The sequence below is a fragment of the Myotis myotis genome, unplaced genomic scaffold, assembly GCF_014108235.1.
Source record: "Myotis myotis isolate mMyoMyo1 unplaced genomic scaffold, mMyoMyo1.p scaffold_m19_p_17, whole genome shotgun sequence".
In the NCBI taxonomy this organism is placed as follows: domain Eukaryota; kingdom Metazoa; phylum Chordata; class Mammalia; order Chiroptera; family Vespertilionidae; genus Myotis; species Myotis myotis.
The window spans coordinates 11,533,344-11,559,319 of NW_023416321.1; the positions used below are offsets into that span (position 1 = coordinate 11,533,344).

Sequence of the window (25,976 nt, forward strand, 5' to 3'; positions counted from 1 at the left end):
CAGGAGACATTAAAGGAAGTTTTATTTCAGTGCCCCATCAAATAACTGGATAACTGGATCTCCTGTACTCATCACAGCTTACAAGTCCCTCGCCAAGCTAATCTCCTGGCAACTCCCCAACCCCTTCATCATTGCTTTCAAACTTTTTTGTTAAAGCCTTTTTTCCCCCCCTAGACCTCTCGCTAATGGTTCCTAAAGTCTTCATTTTAAATCTTCAGTCTTGGTTTTGCTCTTCTTACGACTTCCTTCTCACATTGCTTGGCTTCCCTCAGCTGGGCATGCCTCTTGCGTTAAATGGGCACCGATTTCCCTCTTCTCGCATGCCTTCTCTCCACGCACCTGCCGGGTTCGGAGGAGGGCTGCAGGGGCTCAGACCTGTATGCGCAGAGCTTGGACATGCCAGGCTCTCGAAAAACAATAGGGTCAGCAGGTTAAACAGGAAGTTGGGCCTCACCGGCTCTTTCTTTCACAACATGTATGGAGCACTGCTGTATGTCCAATGTCCAGCAGCCAAGGATTCCCCGGTGAATGGCCCCGGAGAGATCACAACCAGTTGTGTGGTCAGCGCTGGGGAAGCACCTGGGGAGGATGCCACTCTAGGGAAGGCGGTGGGGGACGGCTGCTGGAACTTGGCCAAGACATGAGCAGCATCCCCATCGCCTGGGAACTGGCTGAAAATTCTAATTCTCGGGCCCCACTCCCGACCTTCCCAAGCGGACACTCGGGGGTGCGACCCAGCAGTGTTTTACCAAGTCCCCCGGGGGTTCTGACGCACCTAGAATCGGATATCTAGGCTCTAGTGGAGCCCTGAGTGAGGATCTTGAGAGGAGAGGACGAGGAGGAGGGAAAGGAGGCTCTGTGACGGCCGGTCCAGGGGGTTAGACTTTGCCCCGTAGGTGCTGCCTCCAGGGTGGCGACAAAAGCCGGGGCCTGCGCACTTATGCAATCTCTCAACTCGGCGCGGCTGGCAGCTCAGGCATTCCCTGTGCACCTGGGTCCCGGGAAGGTGCCGAGTTCCCTCACCCCCCAAACGCCAGGCGGCGCGCAGAAGGGAGGTCGGCTCGCAGACATCTCCGCACCGCGGAGCCACGCGTTTGCGATCCCAGAGGAGGTGAGCCCACGCGGGAGCTGGGGAACCAGCGAAGCCAGGAGAGGAGGTGCCGGGACCGACGCCCACTCCGGCCCAGCGGGCGGCCCCGCGCGCCCAGGCCCCGCCCCCGGCCTGCGGGGCGCGGCGATTCGAGACCTCGGGCCCCGCCCCCGGCCCGGCCCCGCCCCGGCCCCGCGCGCTCGGCCCGCCTCCCGCGTGGGGGGAGCCGTGTCGGCCCGCGCCCCTGCGCGCGCCCGCGGCCGGGTTGCAGGGCCGAGCGCGCGCCCCGCGGCCGGGGCAGGAAGATGGTGGCGAGCGCGCGGGTGCAGAAGCTGGTGCGGCGCTACAAGCTGGCCATCGCCACGGCGCTCGCCATCCTGCTGCTGCAGGGCCTGGTGGTGTGGAGCTTCAGCGGCCTGGAGGACGACGAGCCGGGCGAGGTGCTCTGACGGCCGGGCGCGGGGCGCGCGGGGTCCTGGCGGGGCTGAGGGCGGCCGGGGCTGGGGACGTGGGGCACGGGCCGCAGGCGTGCCTGACGCGGGAGGCCGTCTGGAGCTGGGCACCCGACTCCTGGCGCCCCTTCCCCGGCGGGCCTGGGGGGCTGCACGCGCGGCGGTGCGCGTCCCGGAGGCTCGGGCCGCAGGCGGGCCGGGGGCCGGAGCGGGAGCAGCGGGTCTCGGCGGGGTGGTCTCCGGCCCGGGGAGCAATGAAGGTCAGGCGCGGGGCGCGGGGCCGGGAGGCGGGGCTGGGCCCGAGCCTGCTCCGGGGTGGGGAGCCCCAGGCCAAACTTTCTGAAGTTGGGAGGGGGCTGGTGTGCGCGCCGCGGGCGGAGGCGGGAGGCCGAGGGACCCCCAGAAGCGCCTGGCGGGCAGCGGCGGGTGGGGACGTGGAGGCCGGGGTGGAACTCAGTCCAGCAACTGAGGGAACAGGCAGTGACCCCGAGGGAAAGACCTACTAGTGTCCGAGGCGCGGCTTTCTTAGCCCCGCGACGCCAGGGGTCTGTGGAAGCTGCACGGGTCTTGGGTAGGAGATGCCAGAGGCGGGTGGGGAAGCGTGAACTGGTGAGTCGACCTCGGGGAATTGGCTCCAAGGGAGTGGCGGCGGCAGAGCTGGCTCAGTGGAGCCCCAGGCCCTGGAGCGGGGCAGACCCACCCTGCTCACTCCCAGGTCCCTGCGCCCCAAGGTCTCAGGTGCTGACACTCTTGGCTCACCATGGTTTCAGCTAGAGGCCCGCGTAGGTCCTTCCCCATGTGGTCCGGAGTCCAATGGGGCCTAAGGCTGACCTGGAAGGTGGGGGAGGAAGGGCCAAATCCCGGCCCTAGGCTGTGGGCCAGAGGGCAGTTCCCCTGTGCCCACCCCGCCCCCTGGGGTTGGCTCTGAGGCGGGCGCTCTGTCTGCCTCGTCCTGTCCTCTCGGGCCTCTCCACCTGGCAGGGTGAAGACCACGTTCCCTCTGTGCATCTGGGCCGTCGGGGAGGCCTGGTGTGGAGGCTGGTTGAGAGCTGTCCTTGCCTTTTTTGGGAGAACCTAGAGGCTGGGATGGTGAGGGGAGATGGGACATAGTCACGGGAGACCATAACTCCTAACGGAGCTGAGGGTGGGGCGTGGGAGGCTGGCTCTGGGCATCTGAAGGAGTGAGCTTATTCTGTGGACCAATGAGTAGGAGGAAGAGAATGTTTGGGGCTCAGTGTCAGAAGGCTCTTCCGGCAGAGGAGACATCCTAAGACCGAATGGGCTGCCAAGGCAGGCAGGGAGGCCTCTGACCCTGGAGGAGGTGAGCAGGGGCCAGCGGCCTCTGGGGAGGGGCACGGCGGCCTCTGCAGCCGCATAACCCTGTGAGTCTCTGGATGGCCCCTGAGACTGAGAGACTGTGCAGGCTTAAAGTCCCTGCTGCCCTCGGGCGGGGACCTGGGGTAGGGGCGTGGTTGGGATCCCCCTTCCCCCCTCTTCCTGGCAGAAGCTGCTAAGGAAATCCTGGGCTGGAATGGAAGATGATCCTTGGTGATTGAGACTGTGTAGTCCACGTAGCCATCAGTGCTTGGCCCCCTCAGCAGCCACCTCACCAGGTCTTGGGGTTACTGGGCAACATCACCTAGAGCTTAGGAAGATGGACACTGAAGCTGGACTGCCCCACTTGGCCGTCCTGTGTCCTCTTCCAGCGCTGCTGCTGAGTCGTGGGTGACCACTGACAAGTCACCTACCCTCTCTGTGCCCCCATCAGTGTCTCCCCTCACGATGGGGATCCTAATAGCACCTCTCTCGCTGGGTGACTGTAACAGTTACATGAAAATGATGCCTGTGAAGTACTAGTATTTGCAGGAGTTCCTGGCATCTGCTAAGCCATCAGTAAATAACTCGTTATCCCAGCACTGCACATTGGAGTAGGGATTCATTCATTCATTCATTCATTCAACAAATATTTACTAAGTCCTACTTGGTACCAAGCACTATGCTAATACTGGGAATACAGAAATAAACAACATAGACAGGGTCTCAGCCCTCACGGGCAGACAGTCTGCAGGGAGAGCCCCACAGGGGAAAGGAAACTCATTGGAATAACAAGGGGGCTGGTTTAGGTCCCTTGGTCTGGGAAGGCTTCTGCTGAAGGTAGCTTGTGAGTGGAAGGAGCCTGAGGGAGAGGGGGCCGAGTTTGGGCAGAAGGCCCTGAGTTGAATGGGCTTGGCTCGCCTTCGAGGAATGAAAGGAGGGTGTGGTACGTTCCCTGGAAGAAGGCTCAGGAGTTAGTCCAGGGGGCATCCTAGAGACCAGTGAGGGCTGAGGGACTTAGTGTGAGTGCAGTGGGAAAGCCCAGAAGGGGGCTGCGCAGAGATGGGATCTGATGTGCACTTAGGATGCACACTCTGCCCATGTGTGGAGGGGGCTGGCGTGGAGACCAGGATGATCATTAACATCCAGAGAGCCAGTTTATCGAAGCTTCCACAGACACTGCCTCGCTGCTCCTTCTAAATGCAGCCTGAGAAGTCCCAGGGAGGTGGGGTGTGGGGCAAGCAGCACTGCTCTCTCTGTTTTCCCCGGCTCAGAGGATCCCGGGGAGTTGCAGAGCCCCAAGGTGGCAGAGGACTTCAAATGCCTTTGTGGGAGGGGGGGGGGGGGGGGCTTAGAGGCCAGAAGGCATCCAGGTCAGAGGGACAGTCCCCACCCTCCGTAATCAGAGGGGACCCTGCCCTCAGGGACTCTGACCTCAAGGACTCCTGGGGACAGCTCCTTTAGCAGCCCTGCAGCTACCCATCTGCACACGCCTGGAAGGGGGCAGGGCCAGGGGCTGGCTGTCTACCATGGACCCTCTTCTCCCTCATTCCTCACTGCTGCCTCCTGGCCCCCCGGCCTCCTCAGGGATTGTCCTTCTCCGAGGCAGCCAGCTCCCTGCTGCAGTGCAGGGTACCAGCATGCCCATCTCCTCCCACATCCTGCCTCCCACCACAGCCGACCTGGCCCTGTGCCCTGGACCCTGCCCTCCTGACCAGCTTTCTGACTTGCTGAGACTGGCTCCCACCCTGAGAGCCCACAGCTCCTCTGCCATCTCTGCCCACCTTAGCTTGAGGGTATCTTTGTCCATTGTGTGGCCAGATCAGACGTCGCCAGGTTGACACTCAGCTCAGGGGAGCTGCATTCACCTTTCCTGGGGACTGCCCAGTTCAAGGTGTCCTCTCCTACGTGGGCACAGAATAGGGTCTGCTGCCTCCTCCCCACCCTGCCCTCCCTCTTGCAGATGCCCCTTCTCAGATGGGAGTAAACACTCCCGGCTCTCATGAGATGAGCGGGCTGGCTGGGTGCGGGGCACAAAGGGCATGGGTGCTAGGGTGGAGGCGTGGGGCTCTGGCCCTAAGGTGGCCGTCAGCCTGACATGTGAGGTGCCGCGCTCCACGCTCCAACAGGGAAGAGGAAGAAGGCCCTAGAGAGGTGAGGGGCCGAGAAAAACCAACACAACAGCGTCCAAAGGGTCTGCGGGCCTTGGGCCCTCTCCTGACATCACATTGGACTAGGTCCGTGGTCGGCAAACGGCGGCTCTTTGGCCCCTTGAGTGTGGCTCTTCCTAAGCCTTAGGAGTACCCTAATTAAGTTAACAACAATGTACCTACCTATATAGTTTACGTTTAAAAAGTGTGGCTGTCAAAAGAAATTTCAGTCGTTGTCCTGTTGATATTTGGCTCTGTTGACTAATGAGTTTGCCGACCACTGGACTAGGTCCTCCTCCCCTTCCAGCAAGAATAATTATCAAGTTCTAGCCTCTGCCAGGAGCTTTCTATTCCTTCGTTTCACTCATTCACGCGACAAGTATTTGCTGAGTGTGCACCGCGGCGGGACATTCTGGGCTCTCGGGATACATCAGTGAGCAGAACGGGCCCTGTCCTCCTGCAGCTGTCCTTCTTGGAAGGGGAGGGGCACAGAATAACAATATAAATCCATGGTGGGAGGAGAGCAGGCAGCAAGTGCTAATGGGAAAATAAAGCAGAGATGAGGGCGGGCTGGAGTTTTAGATACAGTGTTACCGTGGGCCATACTGAGAAGGTACCACCTGAGCCAAGAATTGAAGGAGGCAAGAATGAGGCCCGCAGGGCGCTGACGGAGCAGAGGAGAGCGACTGTCCCAGTGACCTGTGCCTGCCTGTCTGTTACAGAAAGGAAGACAGAGGAAGCCACGGCCCCTGGACCCCGGCGAGGGCTCCAAGGACACAGACAGCTCGGCGGGGCGGCGCGGCAGCGCCGGCAGAAGGCATGGGCGCTGGCGGGGCCGTGCCGAGAGCCCAGGTGTGCCCGTGGCCAAAGTGGTGCGGGCAGTTACCAGCCGGCACAGAGCTAGCCGGAGGGTCCCTCCCGCCCCGCCCCCAGAGGCCCCTGGCCGCCAGAACCTGAGTGGGGCAGCAGCCGGGGAGGCGTTGGTCGGGGCAGCTGGCTTCCCCCCACATGGAGACACAGGGAGTGTGGAGGGCGCCCCCCAGCCCACGGACAATGGCTTCACCCCAAAGTGCGAGATTTTGGGCAAGGACGCGCTGTCCGCACTGGCCCGGGCCAGCTCCAAGCAGTGCCAGCAAGAGATCGCCAATGTGGTGTGCCAGCACCAGGCCGGGAACCTCATGCCCAAGGTTGTGCCCCGGCACTGCCAACTGGCTGGTAAGGGACAGGCCTGGGTGGGGAGGTGGCAGCCCTGGGAGGTGACATGGCAGGGACCCCACTCCCCTGTCTCAGAGGAGACAGCTCAGAGGGGGCGCACCTCCTTGCCTGGCTGGGTGACAAGCATACCAAGTGGCAGAGGGGGCCCTGGCCCAGGAGTGTTGGGCTCCACGGCCAGATTCTTCCTCGGACGGCAGGCGGCTCCCTCTTCCCATCTGGCCTCCACCCTGCGACGGGCAGGGCCTCACTGATGCCCTGCTCTCCTCACAGGGAAGGTGAACCCCGGCCTCCAGTGGGAGGAGGCCCGGGCCCAGCAGCCCGTGGAGGGCCCCCCAGTACGAATCGCCTACATGCTGGTGGTGCACGGCCGCGCCATCCGCCAGCTGAAGCGTCTCCTCAAGGCCGTCTACCACGAGCAGCACTTCTTTTATATCCACGTGGACAAGGTACTGGGGGGAGACCCAGGGGTTCTGGGTGAGCAGAGCGGAAACCAGGAAGGTCACAGACACACAGGGTTTCTGACCTGCTCAGGTGGCCCAGAGTTAGGGGAACAGGCCTCGAATAGGGCGCACCAGCACCAGGTGACACGTGCTCTCCATTCCTTGCCAGTTGTACTCTGTCCCAGGTTGGGGTGGGGAGGTCGTAATGCTGAGGGCCCACCTACAGCTGCTAAGAATCTCCCCCCACTCCCCAACCCCCCTTAGCGCTCCAACTACCTGCACCGGGAGGTGGTGGAGCTGGCGCGGCAGTATGATAATATTCGCGTGACGCCCTGGCGCATGGTCACCATCTGGGGCGGGGCCAGCCTGCTGAGGATGTATCTGCGGAGCATGCAGGACCTGCTGGAGGTGCCTGGCTGGGCCTGGGACTTCTTCATCAACCTCAGTGCCACCGACTACCCAACCAGGTGGGGGGGTGCTCTGAACCTCCCGATGGGAGGGGGCGCATGTGGGCCCTGGGGTTGGAGGGTCCTGGTAGACCCCTTCCCCTCCCCAGGCCTCATTCTGGGATCCACGCAGCCCAGATTCCTTCTCCTGTCTTGGCCTCAGCCATGTTTTAGGGGAGGGGTTGGTGAATGATGATGTGAGGATTGAGAGTGACAAGAGATGGGGAGGAGGAGGAGCCAGAGGTGTGTACGGGGGGGTGCTGGGTCAGACAGCAAGGGGTACAGGAAGGATGGGGTGGTCTTTCTCGGGGGCCTCAGGTACCCATCACCCTGGGGTAGGGCACATGGTCTGGAGGCCAAGAGGTGAAGGTGACGAGGGCTGGAGGGAGTCCGCTCTGGGCCAGCGACTGAGCAACCCCTCACACACTGCCCACACCCATCCCCTCTCCAGGACCAATGAGGAGCTGGTGGCTTTCCTGTCCAAGAACCGGGACAAGAATTTCCTCAAGTCACATGGCAGGGACAACTCCAGGTGAGGGGCTTGGGGAGAGGGCCCTGGTCTCAACACAACCCCTCCCACCGGGGGATGTGGGTGCCCAGCCAACCAATCACAGATGGAGGTGGATGGGACCCCCCCCTACGCAACCCCCAGCCTGGGCTGGTCTGCTACCCACAGGTTCATCAAGAAACAGGGCCTGGACCGGCTCTTCCATGAATGTGACTCGCACATGTGGCGCCTGGGCGAACGGCAGATCCCGGCGGGCATCGTGGTGGACGGCGGCTCCGACTGGTTCGTGCTGACGCGCAGTTTCGTGGAGTACGTGGTGTACACGGACGACCCGCTTGTGGCCCAGCTGCGCCAGTTCTACACCTACACGCTGCTCCCGGCCGAGGTGGGTGGCCCGCCCTGACCCAGGCCAGGGAGGGAGCATGGTGGGGTGCCCGCCGCTCACCGCCCGCCCTGCCCTGCCCTGCCCCCTGCAGTCCTTCTTCCACACGGTGCTGGAGAACAGCCCGGCCTGCGAGAGCCTCGTGGACAACAACCTGCGGGTCACCAACTGGAACCGCAAGCTGGGCTGCAAGTGCCAGTACAAGCACATCGTGGACTGGTGCGGCTGCTCCCCCAACGACTTCAAGCCACAGGACTTCCTACGGCTGCAGGTGCTCCCCTGGCCCCAGTCGCTGCCCCTTGCTAGGGCCTCGCCCCGGCCTTTCGCCAGGTCAGAAAGGACTCAGGGTGGGCCAATCAGAGGAGCGAGGGCCTTCACCTGGAGCTGCCCTTGGTGCTCTGGGGTGACTGTGGCCGATCTGGGGTGCTGGAAGGGGCCCCTGGGGCCTCCAGACCCCTTACCATGCTTGCTCTCCCCCTCCAGCAAGTCTCTAGGCCCACCTTCTTCGCCCGGAAGTTTGAGTCCACTGTGAACCAGGAGGTCCTGGAAATTCTGGACTTCCACCTGTATGGCAGCTACCCGCCCGGCACGCCAGCCCTCAAGGCCTACTGGGAGAACACCTATGACGCGGCCGATGGCCCCAGCGGGCTCAGTGATGTCATGCTCACCGCTTACACCGCCTTTGTCCGCCTCAGCCTACGCCATGCCGTCACTGCTGCGCCCGCGCCGGCCGCCCCTCTCTGCAGGTGAGACCTTCTTCTGACATACTGCAGGCCCTCAGGGTGTGGTGACTTAGGGGGAAGCCAATCAGAAAGAGACACCCCTGCTCCCAGGGAGCCCCAGTCTCAGGCAGCGGGAAATGCAACGAAAACACAGCACATACGTGCTGTGGGTGTGAGATTTGGGGCAAAGGAAGTACCTGGGAATGGGAGTCCCCAGAGCCCCCTCCCTGGGACTCCAGACCATGTTGGATATGCTGATGGCATCTCCCTTTTTCCCTGCTGGAACCTTCTTAGGTTTGAGCCCAGGGGCTTGCCGTCCAGCGTGCACCTGTATTTCTATGACGACCATTTCCAGGGCTACCTGGTGACGCAGGAGGTGCAGTCCTCAGCGGAGGGGCCGGCAGAGACGCTTGAGATGTGGCTGATGCCCCAGGGGTCGCTGAAGCTGTTGGGGCGCAGTGACCAGGCCAGCCGGCTCCAGAGTTTGGAGGTGCGACATCTGACCCCCAGCAAGACTCAGGGTAGTGGGAAGAGAGGGACAGACACTAAGGGAGGGGCAAGGGCTGGATTAGGCCTTTCAGGACTGGGTTCATGGGCCCTTCTTACCCAGTGACGGCAGCTTTGGCGGCGCCTCGTGCGCATGCCTGGCCCTCCCCCTCCCCCTGCATGCACACATGGAGGAGCAGCGCCCCCTGGGGTGACACACAGAGAGGGGACTAGTTCCGCTATAATGCAAACTCATCTTCTAAACTGCCAGGGCTTTCTTCTAGAGCAGTGGTTCTCAACCAGGGGTCGAACGACCCTTTCACAGGGGTCGCCTAAGACCATCGGAAAACACATATATAATTACATATTGTTTTTGTGATGAATCACTATGCTTTAATTATGTTCAATTTGTAACAAGGAAATTGGGGGTCACCACAACATGAGGAGCTGTATTAAAGGGTCGCGGCATTAGGAAGGTTGAGAACCACTGCAGGGGCTTGGACATTCCCTTCAGGCCATAGGTGAGGCCGTTCAGTGTCTCTTATTCTCTTCCTCAGAGGCCTTGGCTTCCTGTGGGGTGGTCTGTGGGCAGGGCCTTGAACCTTATCTGCCTTCCTGCCCCGCCATTGCAGAGCAGGTTGGAATGCGAGCCTAGAAAGAAGTCTAGTCCAAGACCTTCATTTTGCAGATGGGGAACCTGGGACCCGGAAGGAGACAGTGACTAGCTCGAGGTCACACAGTGAGTTAGAGGCAGCATCCAAGTAGAGAGGACTTTTCCCCAGGCTCCTGCCCACCTGCCTCCCTCCTTACAGGTTGGCACCGAGTGGGACCCCAAAGAACGTCTTTTCCGGAACTTCGGGGGGTTGCTGGGACCGTTGGATGAGCCTGTGGCCATGCAGCGCTGGGCCCGGGGCCCCAACCTCACAGCCACCGTGGTGTGGATCGACCCCACCTACGTGGTGGCCACGTCTTACGACATCGTGGTCGACGCAGAGACCGAGGTCACTCAGTACAAGCCCCCACTGAGCCGGCCCCTGCGGCCGGGGGCCTGGACGGTTCGACTGCTTCAGTTTTGGGAACCCGTAGGGGAGACCCGCTTCCTCGTGCTGCCCCTGACCTTCAACCACAAACTACCTCTCAGGAAAGGTAAGGATCTGCCCAGAGGCCAGGGAGGTGACCCCAGGAAGCTGACCGTCAGAGCTAAGCTCCCATAGCCAGAGGAGGGGAGGGGGAAGGCTGGGAACTTGATGGTCTGGCCCCTAGCATCCTGGGGCTCTGCCGTGGCTTGAAAAGGGAGCTGTGGAGTCAGGTAGGCTTGGCTTGGAACAGCTCTGACGCTTTAATTGGGCTTTTACCCTTGGCCATCTATTTCCTGAGCCTCAGTCTTATTACGTGTAAAGTAGGAGCTAATGTAACTATCGGAGCGCTCCCCACGAGCGCTCCCCACGAATCCGCTCAAACTAGCTCAGATGAAAAAGGGGTTATTGGAAGAATGCAGGCTGTGCCCCAAGGCCCCAGGAAATGTCTCAGATCTCACAGGGCATCAGAGGTGCTTTCTCAGACGCTCTGGGGCCTCTTGCCCCTCGTCCTGTCTCCTCTCTGTGTTAGCCTCGGGCATGGATTCTGGATACATGACACATGGCCTCTCAGGGCAACAGAGGCTGACCAGGGCCTCTTGGTCCCCAGGTGTTACATTCTTGGGACAGCAAATCTGTGCCCGGTGGGCAGGGTCCCATAGCTCTCCACCCACTTGGCTGAGGTTAAGGGAGCAGACCCTGAACACGGGTGTAGGATGCAGGTTCCCAGGCAGGGGGGCGGGGGAGGGGGGCGAGCTACGTCTCCCAAGTAACTAGTCCCTGGGAGACATTCGGGATGAGTATGTGGTAAACGTGTCAGGTGTGAATAGGTGGTAGATGTTTCCTTCCTCTGGCCACACCCTGTCATAGAGAAGGTGGATCGGACTGGGAACAGGCAGCCGCACCCCTGCTTTCCCAGGACTCAGCCTGACAGGGGCTGAGGGAGGAATGGAGGCAGCCTCAGGGCAGGCAGGTACAGGAGCCGAGCCCTGAGCTGGCTGGATTTTTATAGACAGAGGGTGTTCTCAGCGGAGGGAGCACAGTTGGCAGGTGTCCGGGGCATGGGGGAAGCAGAGTGGAGGGCAGTGGGATGCAGGGGTGGCAGGAAAGAAGGCTGGCGAAGCAGGACCCCACAGCTGGAGGGCCTGGGCATGAGGCTTCCGACGGCTCTGGGAACCACTGGAGATGGTTGAGAAGGGGCGGGAAAGTTACCTTATTTTCTAATGTGCTTCGAACCTACTGCTTCACTGAATCCTCCAGCGGGGAATTCAGCGAGGACTGTTGTGATTTATAAACTGATGGTTCCACAGGCACAGGAAGTCCTGGGGATTAGCCCAGGGCACTTGGCAAGGTGTGGCTCAGGAGCAGACCGGGGACAGAGCTGGGGTGCCCAGGCCTGACTTCCCGGGTCTGGCCTTCATGAAATCAGTGGGGCCAGGCGTGCTGACTGCGTGCTCTTGCACCCCCAGATGAAGCCAGCTGGCTGCATGCCGGGCCCCCCCACAACGAGTACATGGAGCAGAGTTTCCAGGGCCTGAGTGGCATCCTGAGCCTGCCTCAGCCGGAGCCCGCCGAGGAGGCCGCCCGGCGGCATGCCTTGCTCACGGGCCCGGCGCTCGAGGCCTGGACAGACGGGGAACTGAGCGGCTTCTGGTCTGTGGCTGGACTGTGCGCCACGGGCCCCTCCGCCTGCCCCTCCCTGGAGCTCTGCAGACGGACCAGCTGGAGCTCTCTGTTCCCCGACCCCAAATCGGAGCTGGGGCCTGTCAAAGCCGACGGGCGACTCAGGTAGCAGGGCCCAGCCGGCACTTCCAGAACACCGGGGAATTGCACCTTAAAGACAACGGAGGGCTGTCCCCGCCCACGCAAGGACCAGAGGCCCAGGCAACACACCCGTGGCAGCCATCAAGAACCCGCAAGGAAGATGGGCGTGGTCCTTACTACTGCTGATGGCTCTGCTGGGGACCAGCGGGTGGCAGGAATGTGGGGAGAAGGGCTCCAGTTTCCACGCCCCACGCTTCCAATCCTTCTCCACTAGTTTTTTTTTTTTTTTTTTTTTTTAAGGAAAATGGGTGATGGGGGAGGAACTGGAAACAAAAGATGTGCAATAGGGCTCAGAGGAGCCCCAGGAAGTGGGCCATGGCTCTGGGGAGCAGGGCCTGATGAGCCCATCTGCTGTTGCTCTGGGGGTGGGGCCTGCCTCCCTCTCCAGGGCCTCGCCCCCAGCCTGGGCCTTGGCGCTCATGGCTGAGGCTCTGTAAGTGCCATGCCAGGCCCTGAGGACCTGAGAACAGGTGATTTGGGGGAGCACTGCAGTGCTGGACTCAAGTGGGACAGCCTCTCCTCTCGTGGCCAGGGGACCGTAGTGAGGGGCTGGGGCAGACTCTGGGGCTTCCCGGCATGCCCTGCTCCTTGATGGGAAAGGCAAGGCACCAGGGCCCACTGAGACCAGTGCAGTCTCCCAGGCACCCAGAACTGCAAGCAGGGCCGGGGCTCCTGCCTGTGGGGCGAGCCCTCGCGAGCAGCGTGGGAAGAACTCTGGGCCAGGGCTCTCGGAAGAGCCTGGAGCAGCCTTGTGCCTGAAGCTCAGTGTGGAGTCTGATATATGCAACAGAAGAAATATATCTCTATCTCTCTAAGCCGAGCCTCCGTGTTTTTCCTCCGGGCGTCGGAAGCCGTCACCCTTCGGCCTTCTCCTCCTACGAGTCTTGGCTGACACTTTGGCAGCCACCAGGTGGAGGTCTCATTCCAGAATGGCGACAGCTTAGAATCTACCCAAGAACCAGAAGGGATGCAAAAACCCATCTAATTCAGCTCTGTCTTTTTCGGAGGGGTAAAGAGACTTCACTGCCTCCCAGGAGGCCTGCCGGAGAGCCCGTTCAGTTCCGGAGAGTCCTGACCCAGCACTTCCTCCCCTGCCGCCAGGCCAAGGCAAATACTACTGCTCTGGTGTCTCCAGGGCTCATCCCAGAAGCCCTCCTCACTCTGCTTCCCGCCCAGTCCTGAGTATGGAGCGCCCTCAAGAACAGAGGGTCACGGCCAGGGCCCACCGGCTCCCTTCAGAGCTGATCCCTTGAGGGCCATGACGGGAAGGGTCATCAGCTTCCCTCCTCCTCTCCTGCCATTGTTAGCAGGGGCTCTCAGTAGCAGTCCTTCACCTTACTTCACGTGGGCGTGAGGGTGAAGGGTTCTTAGCCTTTATCAGCCAGTCACGCTGGCCTGGTCAGCTCAGCCTGCCCTGGCTGCCGCATGTGAAGTTTTCCTAGTGGCCAGGAGAGGGCACCCCTGACCACCAATAAGGGCATTGGGTTTTTCCATTTGTGCTGACCCCCCCGTGTGCAGTATCTCGTTTAGCCCTCAGAATCCTTTGAGGCAGGCTTTTCTTACCTTCATTTAGCACATCCGGAAACTGAAATGATGAGCCCAACGTCACAACCATTAGGTGGTGGCAGCAGTTTCAGATGGACAGGCCTCCTGTCACTCTGTCACTACGTTCTGCTCCTACATTCTGCTAAGGGCAGGGACCTAACAGCAAGAACTCTAAGAAAACAGTGTTTGTGTTCAGGGGCTAAGATAACTTTTCTTCTGGCCGCTACTTTAGTGACCATCGGGAAGCTCTGCTCCCGTTCTCTACAATATTTTTAACATCAAATCTTAGGTAAATAAAAAGAAAGACTGAGGTCAGCACATTCGACCCAGGTAGTAAGTATCAGAACATTCAGACTGCTTGCTAAGGACTCGGACCAGCCTGCGAGTTTGACCCGGGCTGTGGCTCTGCTACTGTCAGGCTAGTACAGGTTCTCGGTCTTCCTGTGTGAGCTTGGGTGGGACACATGCCCCTGGGTCAGTCCCTGTCACTCTCACTGACACACCAGGTCCTTGTTACTCATTACTGTCACCTGCTGAACATCTTGCCTTTGCACTTTTAGTCCAGTGGATCGTGATCCTCACCAAAGGCTCTGAATTAATTGGCCTCCAGTGGGAACCCAACTACGACCAGGATGTCTGGGTTCAAAGCTCCCACAGGTGATCCTAACTTGCACACCTGTGTGAAGGACAAGTCCAGCCCCGCCCCCATCGCTCTGGCGGCAAGTCTTGGCCCCATGAGTAGAATCACTGCAGACCAGGGACCAGGCTCCGCTGACTCCTGACAGACTCAGAGGACAGGCTTGGGGGTGAAGGCCGTCCTCTCCCCCATCCAGGTCAGTGCAGCTTCTCTGCCCACAGTGTTTCTCACCCCATCTTTCTGTAGGGTTAGCTCAGTCTAGGGGCTTGGGCTTGTTGAGGCTTCTTTGAAATCCTTCCCTGGGGTCAAGATCAGGATTCTTGTCAGGCAGTGGGGTAGTGGTGAGGAAGGCAGGGGCCCGGGCCCTGCACAATTCCTTTGGAGGGAGAGCCAGGGCTTTTGTATTCTGTGGCCTGCATGCCCGGTTTCTAGGCAACCACGGACATCTAGGTTCCATTCGTGGTGGAAGCCAAGACCAGAGGATAGCTGATTGGCATTCAGAGCCCAGTTACCTGGGTCAGTGGGAAGTGGGGTGGGGCAAAGTCAGCTGGGAGGGAATCTGGGAGTGCCAAGTGCAGAGATCCTGGCTGGCTGTGAGGCTCAACAGAAACCAAACCTAAGTCCTGAGCTTCACTTTGAGTCGTCCTTCATGATCCCCAGGATGGCTCCCCTCCCTGCTTCAGCACCATGGGACGCCTCACTGAGGTCCAGGCAGTGGAAAGGTGCCAAGAGTACTGGGGCCATTTCTGGAGTGCTTCCTCTGCTGGCCCCTCCTACCTGCTCTTCCCAGGGCCCGGCCCAACTTCTGTGGGATCCAGGAGGGGAAGGAGCAGTGACACCCTCAAGCACAAGCTCTCCCCTTCCTTCCCCTCTGGGGGAGGACTAAAACAATTCTCTCCTCAAAGAAAGTCCCCTCTTGCTCAAGCTCCTCTTTCCTGCTGGAGGTTCCCCCTGGGTGTGCACTAGAGAACATGCAGAAAGACCAACAAATCAGTAAGCAGCTCCATCCAGGTTGTCCCCAAATACACAGACTCACGACTCCAACTAACTTTATTCTTGCCCCCAGGTCAGGTCTCCAAAGTCACTTCACAGACTTCTTCCTCAGGAAGCCTTGTCACCCCAACCCTTGACTCTGGTACCACCGCTCCTGTCACCTGGGCTCCAGTCTCAGTCCAACAGCCTCGACCAGGAGCTCAAAGCATAGCGACCAGTTTGAAGGTGCCCTCAGGCTTGGCAGGAACCACGTGGACAAAAGTCTTATAGAGCACAGCGCCCTTGGGCAGCCTGGTGACCAGATCCACAGCCTCCGAGTTGTTGGGGTGGGGCACGTAGACCTCCTTCGTGTAGCGGACGATCCCCTCCTCCAGGGCATACAGACATTTCCTCTTCCCTAGCCCCACCTGCAACACACAGACCTGCTCAGCTACAGGGAAAGCCAGGTAGGTGGGAAAGGGACCCTGGGAGCTACTCATGTCTGCGCAGCTGGCCAGAAGCCACACTGGCCAGATCCCAAAACCGGCCAGGAAAATTCCCCTACTCACTGCCCCTGGGAACTTGTTTCACTTAGACTTCAAAAACACTTAAACACTAGTCTGACATACATTTTCATTTATACAGTGACCTGTCAAGTGTAGGCTTTAACGAAACAACAGACCAAAGCTAGATGGACAATGTATATGCTAATAAAACATAATGATATTAGGTAATACTTAATATAGTGCTTACCAAGTATAAGCACTATTCCAAGCCCTTTTATAATATACTAGAGGCCCGGTGCATGAATTCATGCACGGGTGGGTCCTTTGGCCTGACCAGTGATGGGGGTTGATGGTGGGGGGCTGGGGGGTCAGGGGGTGGGCGGCCAGCGGGGGGAAGGGGGGCAGGGACCACGGGAGGTTGGCCCCAGCAGCAAGCTAACCAATGGCTGATTCCGTAAGGAATTGGGCTCCCTCCTCCCTCCTGTCTGGGTGAACCAGATTCGGGGATGTCAGGGCCCCAACAGCAAGGTCTGGGTCAGTGTGCATCATAGCTACCAGCTGGTCGTCTGGTCATTCTGGTTGTTCCAGTCATTTGGTTGTAATGGTCACTTAGGCTTTTATATAGAGAGATAATAATTAAGCCCTTTTATAGCCATCGACCCATTTAGTACTCACCTTGTTTAGTAGGTATTATTTCTGTTTTTCAGGTAAGTATGTCAAACAGTGATTAAATAAACTGTGTGTTGTACTTAGTTTTTTAACATTATATATTTTAGCTTTTTTCTTAGAACTTGAGATTGGATGTGTGACAATTTTCACCCAGGCAGTCCGGCATTACTTATTACTTCTCTGCTTAAAAGAAAGGACTCTGGGGTCAGGATGCTTCATTCAGATCCCAGCACTACTACTTGCTATGTTTGATCTGGGCAAGTTACTTTACCTCAGAGTCTCATTTTTTCATCTGCAAAATTGGGCTAATATTAACTACTTTATAAGGTTGCCCTGAGGATTAAATGAATTAACAATCATAAAGAGCTTAGAATACTTGGAATACCCTAGCTCAGTGGTTGGCAAACTGCGGCTCGGCAAACTGCGGCATGCGAGCCACATGCGGCTCTTTGGCCCCTTGAGTGTGGCTCTTCCACAAAATACTGACTTCTGCGCATGGGCCACGAAGTTTCAATCGCACTGTATGTGAGTGCCCGCATGTGGTATTTTGTGGTATTTTGTGGAAGAGCCATACTCAAGGGGCCAAAGAGCCGCGTGTGGCTCGCGAGCCGCAGTTTGCCAACCACGGCCCTAGTTCAAATTATGTTGGCTCTTATTATTGTCATTATTTTAGCAAGTCCCAAGAGTTAACATAGCAACACAGTCTAAAGTTCTAAAATATAAAGCTACACAAATACAATCAATTCACATATGCATTAATATTTCTGAAATAACTATAGGTTACTATCAGTCCTTCTGTTCCTACTAAAATTGCTCAAAAAGGGGTTGGGTTTGGGGGCATTGATTAACAAGGAAACTAATTTTTTTAATTGATTTGAGAGAGAGAGACATTAATGTGAGAGAGAAACATCAATCAGTTGCCTTTCACATGTGCCCTGTCCTGAGATCGAACCCACCACCTTTTGCTGTATGGGATGACACTCCAACCAACTGAGCCACACTGACCAGGGCTAAACTAATTTTAAAATAATGTGGGGGGGGGGGGGAGAAGAAAAATAAGTAAATAAATAAACAAACAAACAGCATAAATAAATAGAAAAATAAAATGTGAAGAGTACAGTACAGACCTGTGTTACCCAAGAAATTTCCTACCTCAGAAAGTAATCTTAACTTGCTGAACTGAAATCCCTGCTTGATATGGACCTAATTTCTGATATACACATTCAATTCTATTGTACTAATAAATTCAAGCTCTCTTTCAGCTACCTAGTAACAGTTTTATGCAAAGAAGGAATTCTTAGAAATAAAGAAAAATGAATACATTAAAATTAGTTTCCCAAGATTCAAAAATATCTTAAATCACTAGGCATCTTTTTCTCAAAGAACTGGGGTTTAGAAGGGAAACCAGTGCTATCCCTAGGCAAAACACAGTGATTTGGGAGTCAGGCAGACAAGGTTCCAATCCCAGCTCTGTCACTTGGGCCCCTCCACTCTCTAAGTCTCTGGCACCTTACCTGTAAAATGGAGATGATACCTACATACCTTATAGGGGTGGGGTAAGGAGTAAATGTAGGACCAGGAATCAGCAAAATGCTTGGCACTTGGTAAGTACCCAATAAACGCAACTGTTTTATTTTATTACTAGAGGCCTGGTGCACGAATTCGTGCATGGGTGGAGCTCCTCGGCCTGGCCGGTGATTGGGGCTGGCTGGCTGGCCAGAAGAGGAACCACGGGAGGTTGGCTGGCAGTGGGAGGTTGGCTGTGGGAGCACACGGACCACCAGGGGGAAGCTCCTGCGTTGAGCATCTGCCCCCTGGTGGTCAGTGCACGTCACAGCGACCGGTCAACCAGTCATAACGGTTGCTTAGCCTTTTATATATATAGATTCCTGTGCTTAGGAGCATGGAGAGGTGGTCCCAGAAAAGAAATGGGGAGGGGCACAAAACAACTCACATGGGCACCTGGGTGCCAGCGGAAGTTGCGCTGAGTCCCAAGGATGTTGCCGGCATGAACATAGTGACCTGGAAGAGAAGCCCACAGTGCGCTGACTATGGGAAGCACAGCAAACTGCCCAGAAAACATGATGGCCCACACTGTCCTGACCCAAACGCTGCACACCGACCTCTAGTCTGGCCCTGGGTAAAACCAACTCCCAGGTGGTCCAACGCAAGCAGCTCCGTCTCCGACCCAGCAGCCTCCTCTCCTCGCATGCCCAAGGTTAACACTACCTGCTCTTCCTCAGGCCCCCCACCCCGCCTCAGGTTTTATCTGACTCTTTAATCTGGAGCTAAATGCTCTGGTGAGCTAAGCGGAGAGCACTAGGCCAGGTTTTCCTGCTCTTCAAAGGAACGCCAGGGGCACAAGATAGGGTACAGCTGGGAAATGAAAGCCAGGGCACACCCTCACCCTCCATTTTCTTGATGCCAAAGCGTTTGCCTGGTGACTTTCCACCGAGGTTTTTGGAGCTGCCACCTGTCTTCTTGGATGCATATCTGACGGCAAGAGCTGCAGCCTGAGGGGGCCTCAGCAGGGCTGTAGCTGCAGAGGGAACAGAAATGCTGTTCAGACAGACTCTGTTTCTCGCCCCCAGTGGGCCATTTGCTAGTTTGAGGGGTGGCAGGAGGCAGTAGCAGGGACGGTGAGGAGGTATGTGAAGCAGAAATGCCACTTGGCTGTGTTGGTTTTCAGGGAGTGTCTCAAGCCCTTGGCCTTCTCCCACGGCAGGAGACAAGTCATTCCTTGTATTGTCCAGCGTGTAAGCACGGCATGGGGTGTGTGTGTGTGTGTGTGTGTGTGTGTGTGTGTGGCCAGGGGATGAGGGGTGGGGCAGTAAAATATTAATGGGGGGAAGAAACCCCAAACACCATGTGCCCTGGGTCTTGACACATTCAGCCCTGTTGCGGAGAAACAAACACCACAGAAATGAAGTTGGCAAGAGGGCACCACAGAGCTGCCTGTTTCAGCCTCACTCACCATCATGCCCTCCAGGCTCCTAGCACTGTGGAGGGGCCAGACCACAGAGCCCAGCAACAGGACACCCAGAGAGACACCCACCACTTCCTTCGCCAGCCACCCATCGCCTGCACACCAAATACTTGTTAAAGAGCAGCTTCCCTGAGGATGGCTCCCACGGGATCCTGGGCATTCCAGAAGGCTGGACCCTGTCTTCAGCAAGCCCACCAAGCACAGGTCCAACCAAGAAAACTGACACTCTGCCCTGTTCATCTGACCTCTCTATACCCATTCTAAGGTGCTCAGAGGCATTTGTTTTAAAAAGGAAAGTGAACTAAAACTCATACTAACGGAGATGTAAGCCGCTTGCTATATGACAAGGCCAGGGCCGGCAGTCCTTGCATTCAGGTCTCCAGGCACAGCCATGGTTAGCCAGGGACATGCCACGTATAAGAGATCTTGTGGGTCTCTGGAGCCTGTAAGTTCAGAGTTCCTAAAGCCCAAGTTTCTGAAGTTTTAATGAGAACTGAGACTAGCTGGGGCAAAAACACCAGGGATAAGGATTTAGATACAGGCACATTCAATACATGTCCAGCATCACAGTCTACCTACCTTTAAATGCTGCTTCATTTGTTCACTTACTCACGTATTAAGCTCAGGAACTGGGCTTTTGCTTTACCTACATTATCTCATTCACAAACCTTCGCCCTTCACGCTACTCCTCAGTCTTCTTTTTCAAAGTAAGTGATGCTACCACCTATGCAGTTGCTCAGGCGGAAATCAAGGAGTCATCGCAATTCCTTCCCTTTGCTCACCTCCATCTCCAGTTCACCAGCAAGCCCAATGGGTTCTGCCTCCAAAACAGACCTCAAATCCACCCATTTGCCTCCAAGTTCACTGACAGTAACATCTCGGCTAAATCATTGCTCATCTGTCAGGAAGTCTGGTTTCCTGACTTCCACTCCTACCCTCTAGGTCTCTAGATTCACATAAGAACAAGAGTTTGCTTCTCGAAGTTTAAAGCTGAGTCAGGTCAGCTAAGCTTCCGGTCATCCTTCAGGTCTTAGCTTAGATGTTACCTCCTCGTGGGCTCCCCTGACCACTCAACCTACACACACACACACACACACACACACACACACACACACACACACACCGGCTTCCTTTCACCGCACTTGTTACTATTTACACTTCATTTGTGCTCATTTATTGGCGTAGTCACTAGAAAGAATCGTCCCGGGGATACTATGTCTTCTTTTCTGCTGAGATCCCCAGTGTTTGGCACAAAGTCCTCCACCCGTTGAGCCAACAGACTAACTCTGTGAGCTCGGAGTGCCTGTTAGTAACCCATTTATATAGATGATACAAAGTGTCCAAACAAAGCCAGAGAAGGGAGGCGGCGAGCCCGTGTCACCAATCGCTAGGGAAGCTGCAGGTATTTACACTCCAGGCAGAGGAAGGACACGTGGGCCTCGAACCACCACCCACCGCTCGGCGCCCCCGCTGTCACGTGATCAGCGACAGCCGCCCTGCAAACCTCGCGGCCCCGCACCCAGGGTCCTCCGCAGGGAGCGGCCTCCACCACCGCCCCCAAGCCTCCCTGCAAGGTCTCCGCTCCACCCCCACTCCGCCCCCCGGAACGGCCACGCGTCCCTTTACCAGCGGCCCGCGTCGTCAGCGCCAGCACCGCCGACGCCATGTTTGCCGTACAGTCGCTTCCGGTCTCACAAAGGTTCTGCTTCCGCTATCGGGGGCTTTACTTCCGGGTCCTGCGTGGCAACTCAAAGAGAAGCGGGAGAAGTTGCAGGTGAGCTAGTGCGCGCAGTGCGGGTGCGGACGCGGGTGCGGACGCGGTGGGCTGAGCTGGGCTGGGCTTGGCTTCCCTCCGGGGCGCTGCTCCCCAGGGGCTTGCGGGCCTGGGCGTCCTGGATGAACTGAGGAGCGGCCTGGTAGAGGAGCGGGCTCTGGGGCCCCCCGCCCCACGCCCTCATTCTGCAGGAGTCTATGGAGGCTCTGCGAGGGGCCGCGATGAGGCCCCTCCCGAGGCCTTGAGCTTACTTTACGGAGCTCCTGCTGTGTGCCAGATACTGGGGTAAGCGCTGTGGAAGATGCATGGTTTCTTTTATTTCTCACCACCTTGTAAAAGTAGGTGTTGTCCTGTTTTACGAAGAAGAAAGCGAGGCCCAGAAAGGTTACAAGGTTTATCCCGGCTCACACCTCCAGTGTTACAAAAATTTGTTCAAAGAATGACTCTTGCACAGACCCAGCAACTGCATACCTAGCGAGAGAATTGAAAACACATCCACATAAACACTTGTCCATGCATGTGCAATGGCAGCGTTATTCATAATACCCCCCAAATGGAAACAACCCAAATGTCCAAGTGAGGAAAGGATATCTACACATTGGAATATCATGAGGCCGTAAAAAGCAATGAAGTGCCGGAACATGTTACAATAAAAATAAACCTTGGATGCTAAGTGAAAGAAACTGGTCACAAAAGACCACATATTGTATGATTTCATTGATATGAAATATCCAGAACAGGAAAAAGTAGATTTGTGGTTGCTAAGGGCTGGGGGGAAGGAAATAGACAGTGACTGCTCGATGGCTATGGGGTTTCTTTGAGGGGTGATGCAAACATTCTGGAATTAGATAGTAATGATGGTTTCACAACCTTTGTGAATATACAAAGAACCACTGAACTATGCACTTTAAATAAAAGGATGAATTTCATGATGTTAATATCTTTTTTTTTAAGGATGACTTTTGTCATCTCCATTTCAAATGTAAAGATCAATGTGGGAGGGGTGTGTGAATCTTGTTACGGCCCCCTTAACATTTTGTATTAGAAACTTCCACTTCATTAATATCTCACCTTGACCCAGAAAGGATTTGAGGAGGGTTCCTGTTAGACTAAAGGTGTAGCTCTCTGAGTTCCAGGTTGAATGTGTTGGGGACATACCCTATTTCTCTGTTTCTGTATATCGTATTTATCTCCATAAAGCTTGGCCATAGAACACACCTAGTGGGCTGAATTGAATGCCGCAGTCTGTCTCATCTTTCTTTGTCTTTTAGAGAATTCATTTGGTAGCACGTATTAATGGCTCTAAAGAAGTCATCGCTCTCCCTGGACTCTTCCAGTGATGCTGAGGAGTTGCCAGTATTTACCTTTCTGAAGAAGGAACCATGTTCAACAAAGAGGAGGCAGCCTCAGAGGGAGGAGAGGATCGTAGTGGTTCACACCTCAGATTCTGAGGCCTCCTGTCCTCCATCACCAAGGTGGAAAGATCCACCGCCCGTCCCAGACACAGCTGAACCCATCACACAAATACAGCCAGTCAGGGTGCTGAGCAGTGGAAGTGAGGATGAGGAGGAACTTATTCCCCTGGCTGAGAGACTGACATGTAAGTTTTTGACCCACAAGCAGCTGAGCCCTGAGGATTCTAACTCCCCAGGTAAAAGCGTTTTGGATCATCAGAATAATGAAGGAGCATCACATGACTGGAAAAAACAGCCCTTTCCAAAGATCTGTGATGTTCCCCTCCAAGACACCTCAGAAAAGTGTACATCGAATAACAAGGACTCTACGATAGACAGTCCATGCCATCAGGTTCCAGCCCACCAAGCTACCTGCCCTCCCCGGAGCGTCAGCTCGTCAGTCACCAAAACAAATGCCGAGGCCCTCCCACCTCAGAAGAGAACCAAGCACAGTCAGAAGGTCCAGAGGAGAGGCTCACAGGGACAAGCAAGCCGGAAGGAAAGCACCCTGAGACAACCACAGAGAGAAAAAAAGGCAGCACTGGCTAACAGACCAAAAGCCCGGAGGCCAGAGGAGTGCTTAAAGCACATCGCTGTGGCGCTGGATCCAGGTCCTCCCAGCATCTGTCTTCACCCTGTGCTGAGCTTTGTGCTTCCTGGGCCGCCCACTGACAGCCCTTTCCGTCTGTTGCAGTGCTTTTACAGATGGAAGGCGGCGGCCAGCTCCTCGGAGCACTGCAGTCCATGGAGTGCTGCTGTGTGATTGAGGCGCAGGCCGTGCCCCGCAGCATCGCCTGGAGGAGGAGGGCCGGGCCGGCTGTGGTAGGGTTTCTGCTATGTCTTTCCTCTCCCTCCCCCGTCTTATACATATCAGTCAAGGCCCCGGGGGGGAAACAGATGGTACAGCCCTAACCGGTTTGGCTCAGTGGATAGAGCGCTGGCCTGCGGACTCAAGAGTCCCAGGTTCGATTCCAGTCAAGGGCACATACCCAGTAGGGGGTGTGCAGGAGGCAGCTGATCGATGTTTCTCTCTCATTGATGTTTCTAACTCTCTATCCCTCTCCCTTCCTCTCTGTAAAAAAATCAATATTAAAAACACACACACAACAGATGGTACACTCAACTTAGGTAATACAGGAACTACTTTCCAAGGCGTGGGTGAGGTACAAGGAAACTGCAAAGGACGATGCAGTACTTCAGGGTGATAACAGTATTGATTCAGGGTTTCTCCACCTCAGGTACTGTTGTCATTTCAGGTCATGCTGCTGTGCTGGGCTGTCCTGCATTGCAGAATATTTAGCAGCATCCCTGCCATTTACTCACTAGATGCCAGTAGCACCTTCCCCAGTTGTGACAATTGAAAATGTCTCCAGATGTTGCAAATGTTTCTTTGAGGAAAATCGCCCTGGTTGGGTACTACCAGGTTATCATAGCTGTTATCATGCGTAGGCCTGAAGGCATGAGGAGAGAAAGTGTTTACTGGAATCCAGAATCCAGGAGAGAAATGTAGAGAAGACCACCTTGGAAGAAGCGTGACCTCCCATAGAGGAGTGTAGCAAACACTAGGTGATCCTATTAGGAGGGGGCCAGGGAAAGAGATACCCTGACTTCCCTCTCCTCCTTCCCTTCCTCCCTCCCTCCAATCTCCAGGGCCACCAGCCAGAGGGCATGTGGACTTTGTGACGTGGTCTGTAGAGATCACCTTCCTTGGGCAGAGAGAGTGGGGAAGGGAGGAGAGTGATCTGCGGGGCAGAGGGAAGCTAATCTACACAGGATTCCTAATTCCCTCTGACTGGGCTTTGAGAATAGGCGGGCTTGGTTTGAATTGCAGCCTGTGGCTTTATGGCTATGACCCTGGGCAAATTATTTCATCACTTTGTGCTTCATGTATACAATGAGGATACTGTTACGTCCCTTTCAGTCCCCCGACCTTTGTTATGGGAACTAAATGAGGTAACCAAGCACCAAGCACATAGTACATGCTCCTTCCTGGCCTGGGGCACCCAGGTTACTATACCTCCTGTACCTTCCACTCCTCTTATCTGCGAATCCAAAATAGTCCACCCCGCATTTTCAAGAGTCTGTAGATGAAACATTATATTTTTGCTCTCTTGCTTGGATCTCATAATTTTCTCAGCCCATTTCAACTTGTGAATGTTCCTTTATTTAAAAAAAAATTGATAGCCTTTGTGTTGCCCATTCACTTTTGGAAACTAGTGAATGTGGTGTCAAAAAAGGCGTAAACTACACACTTTGCAGCCCTTTCCTGCCCTTGAATTTGATGTCTTTGGTGGAGGAGCTGTGTAAGTAACAGTTTAAAAAAAAAATGATTTTAGAGAGTGGAAGGGAGAGGGGAAGAGATAGAAACAAGGATGAGAAAGAAACATCAACATCACTTGGCTGCCTCCTGCACACCTCCTACTGGGGACCGAGCCCACAATCTGGGCATGTGCCCTGACGGAATCTATCCAGTGAGCTCTTGGTGCATGGGATGGTGCTCAACCACTGAGCCACACTGCCCGGGCTCCTTTCTAATCTACTGCCTTGAGATGCTGGACAGTTGATTGAGGACTGGGGAGGGACAGGATCATGGTTATTGGTTCTTGCTACCATGACTTCATTCCAGAAGAAAACGAATAACATAAAATGGGCTAGGCTGATGGGGGAGAGTTCCTTTAGAACAGCCGTCGCCAACTGGTGGTTCACAGATCACTGGTGGTCCGTGAGGTCCGAAAGGTTGGCAGCCGCTGCTCTAGAAGGCCTGGGTCTCTCGCAGTGCTGAGCACCTGCTGACTTGCCTCCCTCCGCTGGGTCCCGGTGCTTTGGCAGGATGGAGAGGAGGCCTGGGTGGAGGAGCCGATGGTCCTGGTGCTGCTCCCGGCAGAGGCGTTTGTGTCCATGATCCACAACTTCAAGCAGGTGGGCAGAGCCGGAGGGGTGGGCGCCGGGGCGGGGACAGAGGGCTGACTCTAGGGAGCAGACACTAATGCAGGTCCTGCCCCTTTGTGCAGGGAGGTCCAGGCAGCACCGAGAAAGGGAAGGAAACACTCCGGAGCTTTGTAGCAGACATCACGGCAAGGACAGCGGGAAAGGCTCTGTCACTGGTGATTGTGGATCAGGAGAAATGCTTCAGGTTTGGATTTGTCAAGACTTAGCATCGAAAGGGGCAGCTCTTGGGCCAGCAGGGGTGAAGTCGTTCATCCCAAATCTAGATCCTTCTGCCAGACAGCATTCCTGCCGAGCCCCGGGGATGCGCTGGTCCAGGCTTCTTGCACCTCTTCTGCCTCAGCTCAGCCTGAAGGTGCTTGCTTCCGTTCTTTGATTTCCT

At 56.2% G+C, this 25,976-nt stretch overlaps 3 protein-coding genes, 1 long non-coding RNA gene and 1 other non-coding gene across 8 annotated transcripts in view; 3 read left to right on the forward strand and 2 right to left on the reverse strand.

Annotated features, from left to right (window-relative positions):
- Positions 1-3,490, reverse strand: LOC118671298. The gene is made up of 2 exons (XR_004972725.1): positions 2,046-3,490; positions 1-406 (listed from the first exon to the last, which is right to left on the reverse strand). It is a non-coding gene; the product is annotated as an uncharacterized LOC118671298 (long non-coding RNA).
- On the forward strand, positions 1,330-12,920 carry XYLT2 (xylosyltransferase 2). The gene is made up of 11 exons (XM_036339317.1): positions 1,330-1,530; positions 5,729-6,221; positions 6,492-6,667; positions 6,926-7,128; positions 7,559-7,639; positions 7,784-8,000; positions 8,092-8,268; positions 8,481-8,743; positions 9,014-9,209; positions 10,018-10,351; positions 11,751-12,920. Exons 1-11 carry the CDS (start codon positions 1,396-1,398, stop codon positions 12,071-12,073), a joined length of 2,598 nt encoding a protein of 865 aa, XP_036195210.1. The 5' UTR covers positions 1,330-1,395; the 3' UTR covers positions 12,074-12,920.
- EME1 (essential meiotic structure-specific endonuclease 1) overlaps positions 10,223-25,976 on the forward strand; it is a 20,035-nt gene continuing 4,281 nt past the window's right edge. For 2 of the 4 annotated variants that reach the window (XR_004972724.1, XM_036339320.1), the window contains exons 1-5: positions 21,065-21,194; positions 22,466-23,259; positions 23,343-23,470; positions 25,478-25,567; positions 25,660-25,781. Coding sequence is in view for 3 of the 4 variants with exons in the window: in XM_036339320.1 (XP_036195213.1) it covers positions 22,491-23,259; positions 23,343-23,470; positions 25,478-25,567; positions 25,660-25,781 (1,109 nt within the window). In the remaining variant the exon portion in view is untranslated. Of the gene's footprint in view, positions 10,352-21,064; positions 21,480-22,465; positions 23,260-23,342; positions 23,471-25,477; positions 25,568-25,659; positions 25,782-25,976 lie in introns of those variants that run through there. The other 2 variants (XM_036339318.1, XM_036339319.1) reach the window with 2 other exon arrangements.
- Positions 15,320-21,165, reverse strand: MRPL27 (mitochondrial ribosomal protein L27). The gene is made up of 4 exons (XM_036339326.1): positions 21,047-21,165; positions 18,842-18,973; positions 18,389-18,456; positions 15,320-15,687 (listed from the first exon to the last, which is right to left on the reverse strand). Exons 1-4 carry the CDS (start codon positions 21,084-21,086, stop codon positions 15,481-15,483), a joined length of 447 nt encoding a protein of 148 aa, XP_036195219.1. The 5' UTR covers positions 21,087-21,165; the 3' UTR covers positions 15,320-15,480.
- LOC118672548 lies at positions 24,831-24,964 on the forward strand. The gene has a single exon (XR_004973112.1). It is a non-coding gene; the product is annotated as a small nucleolar RNA SNORA13 (small nucleolar RNA).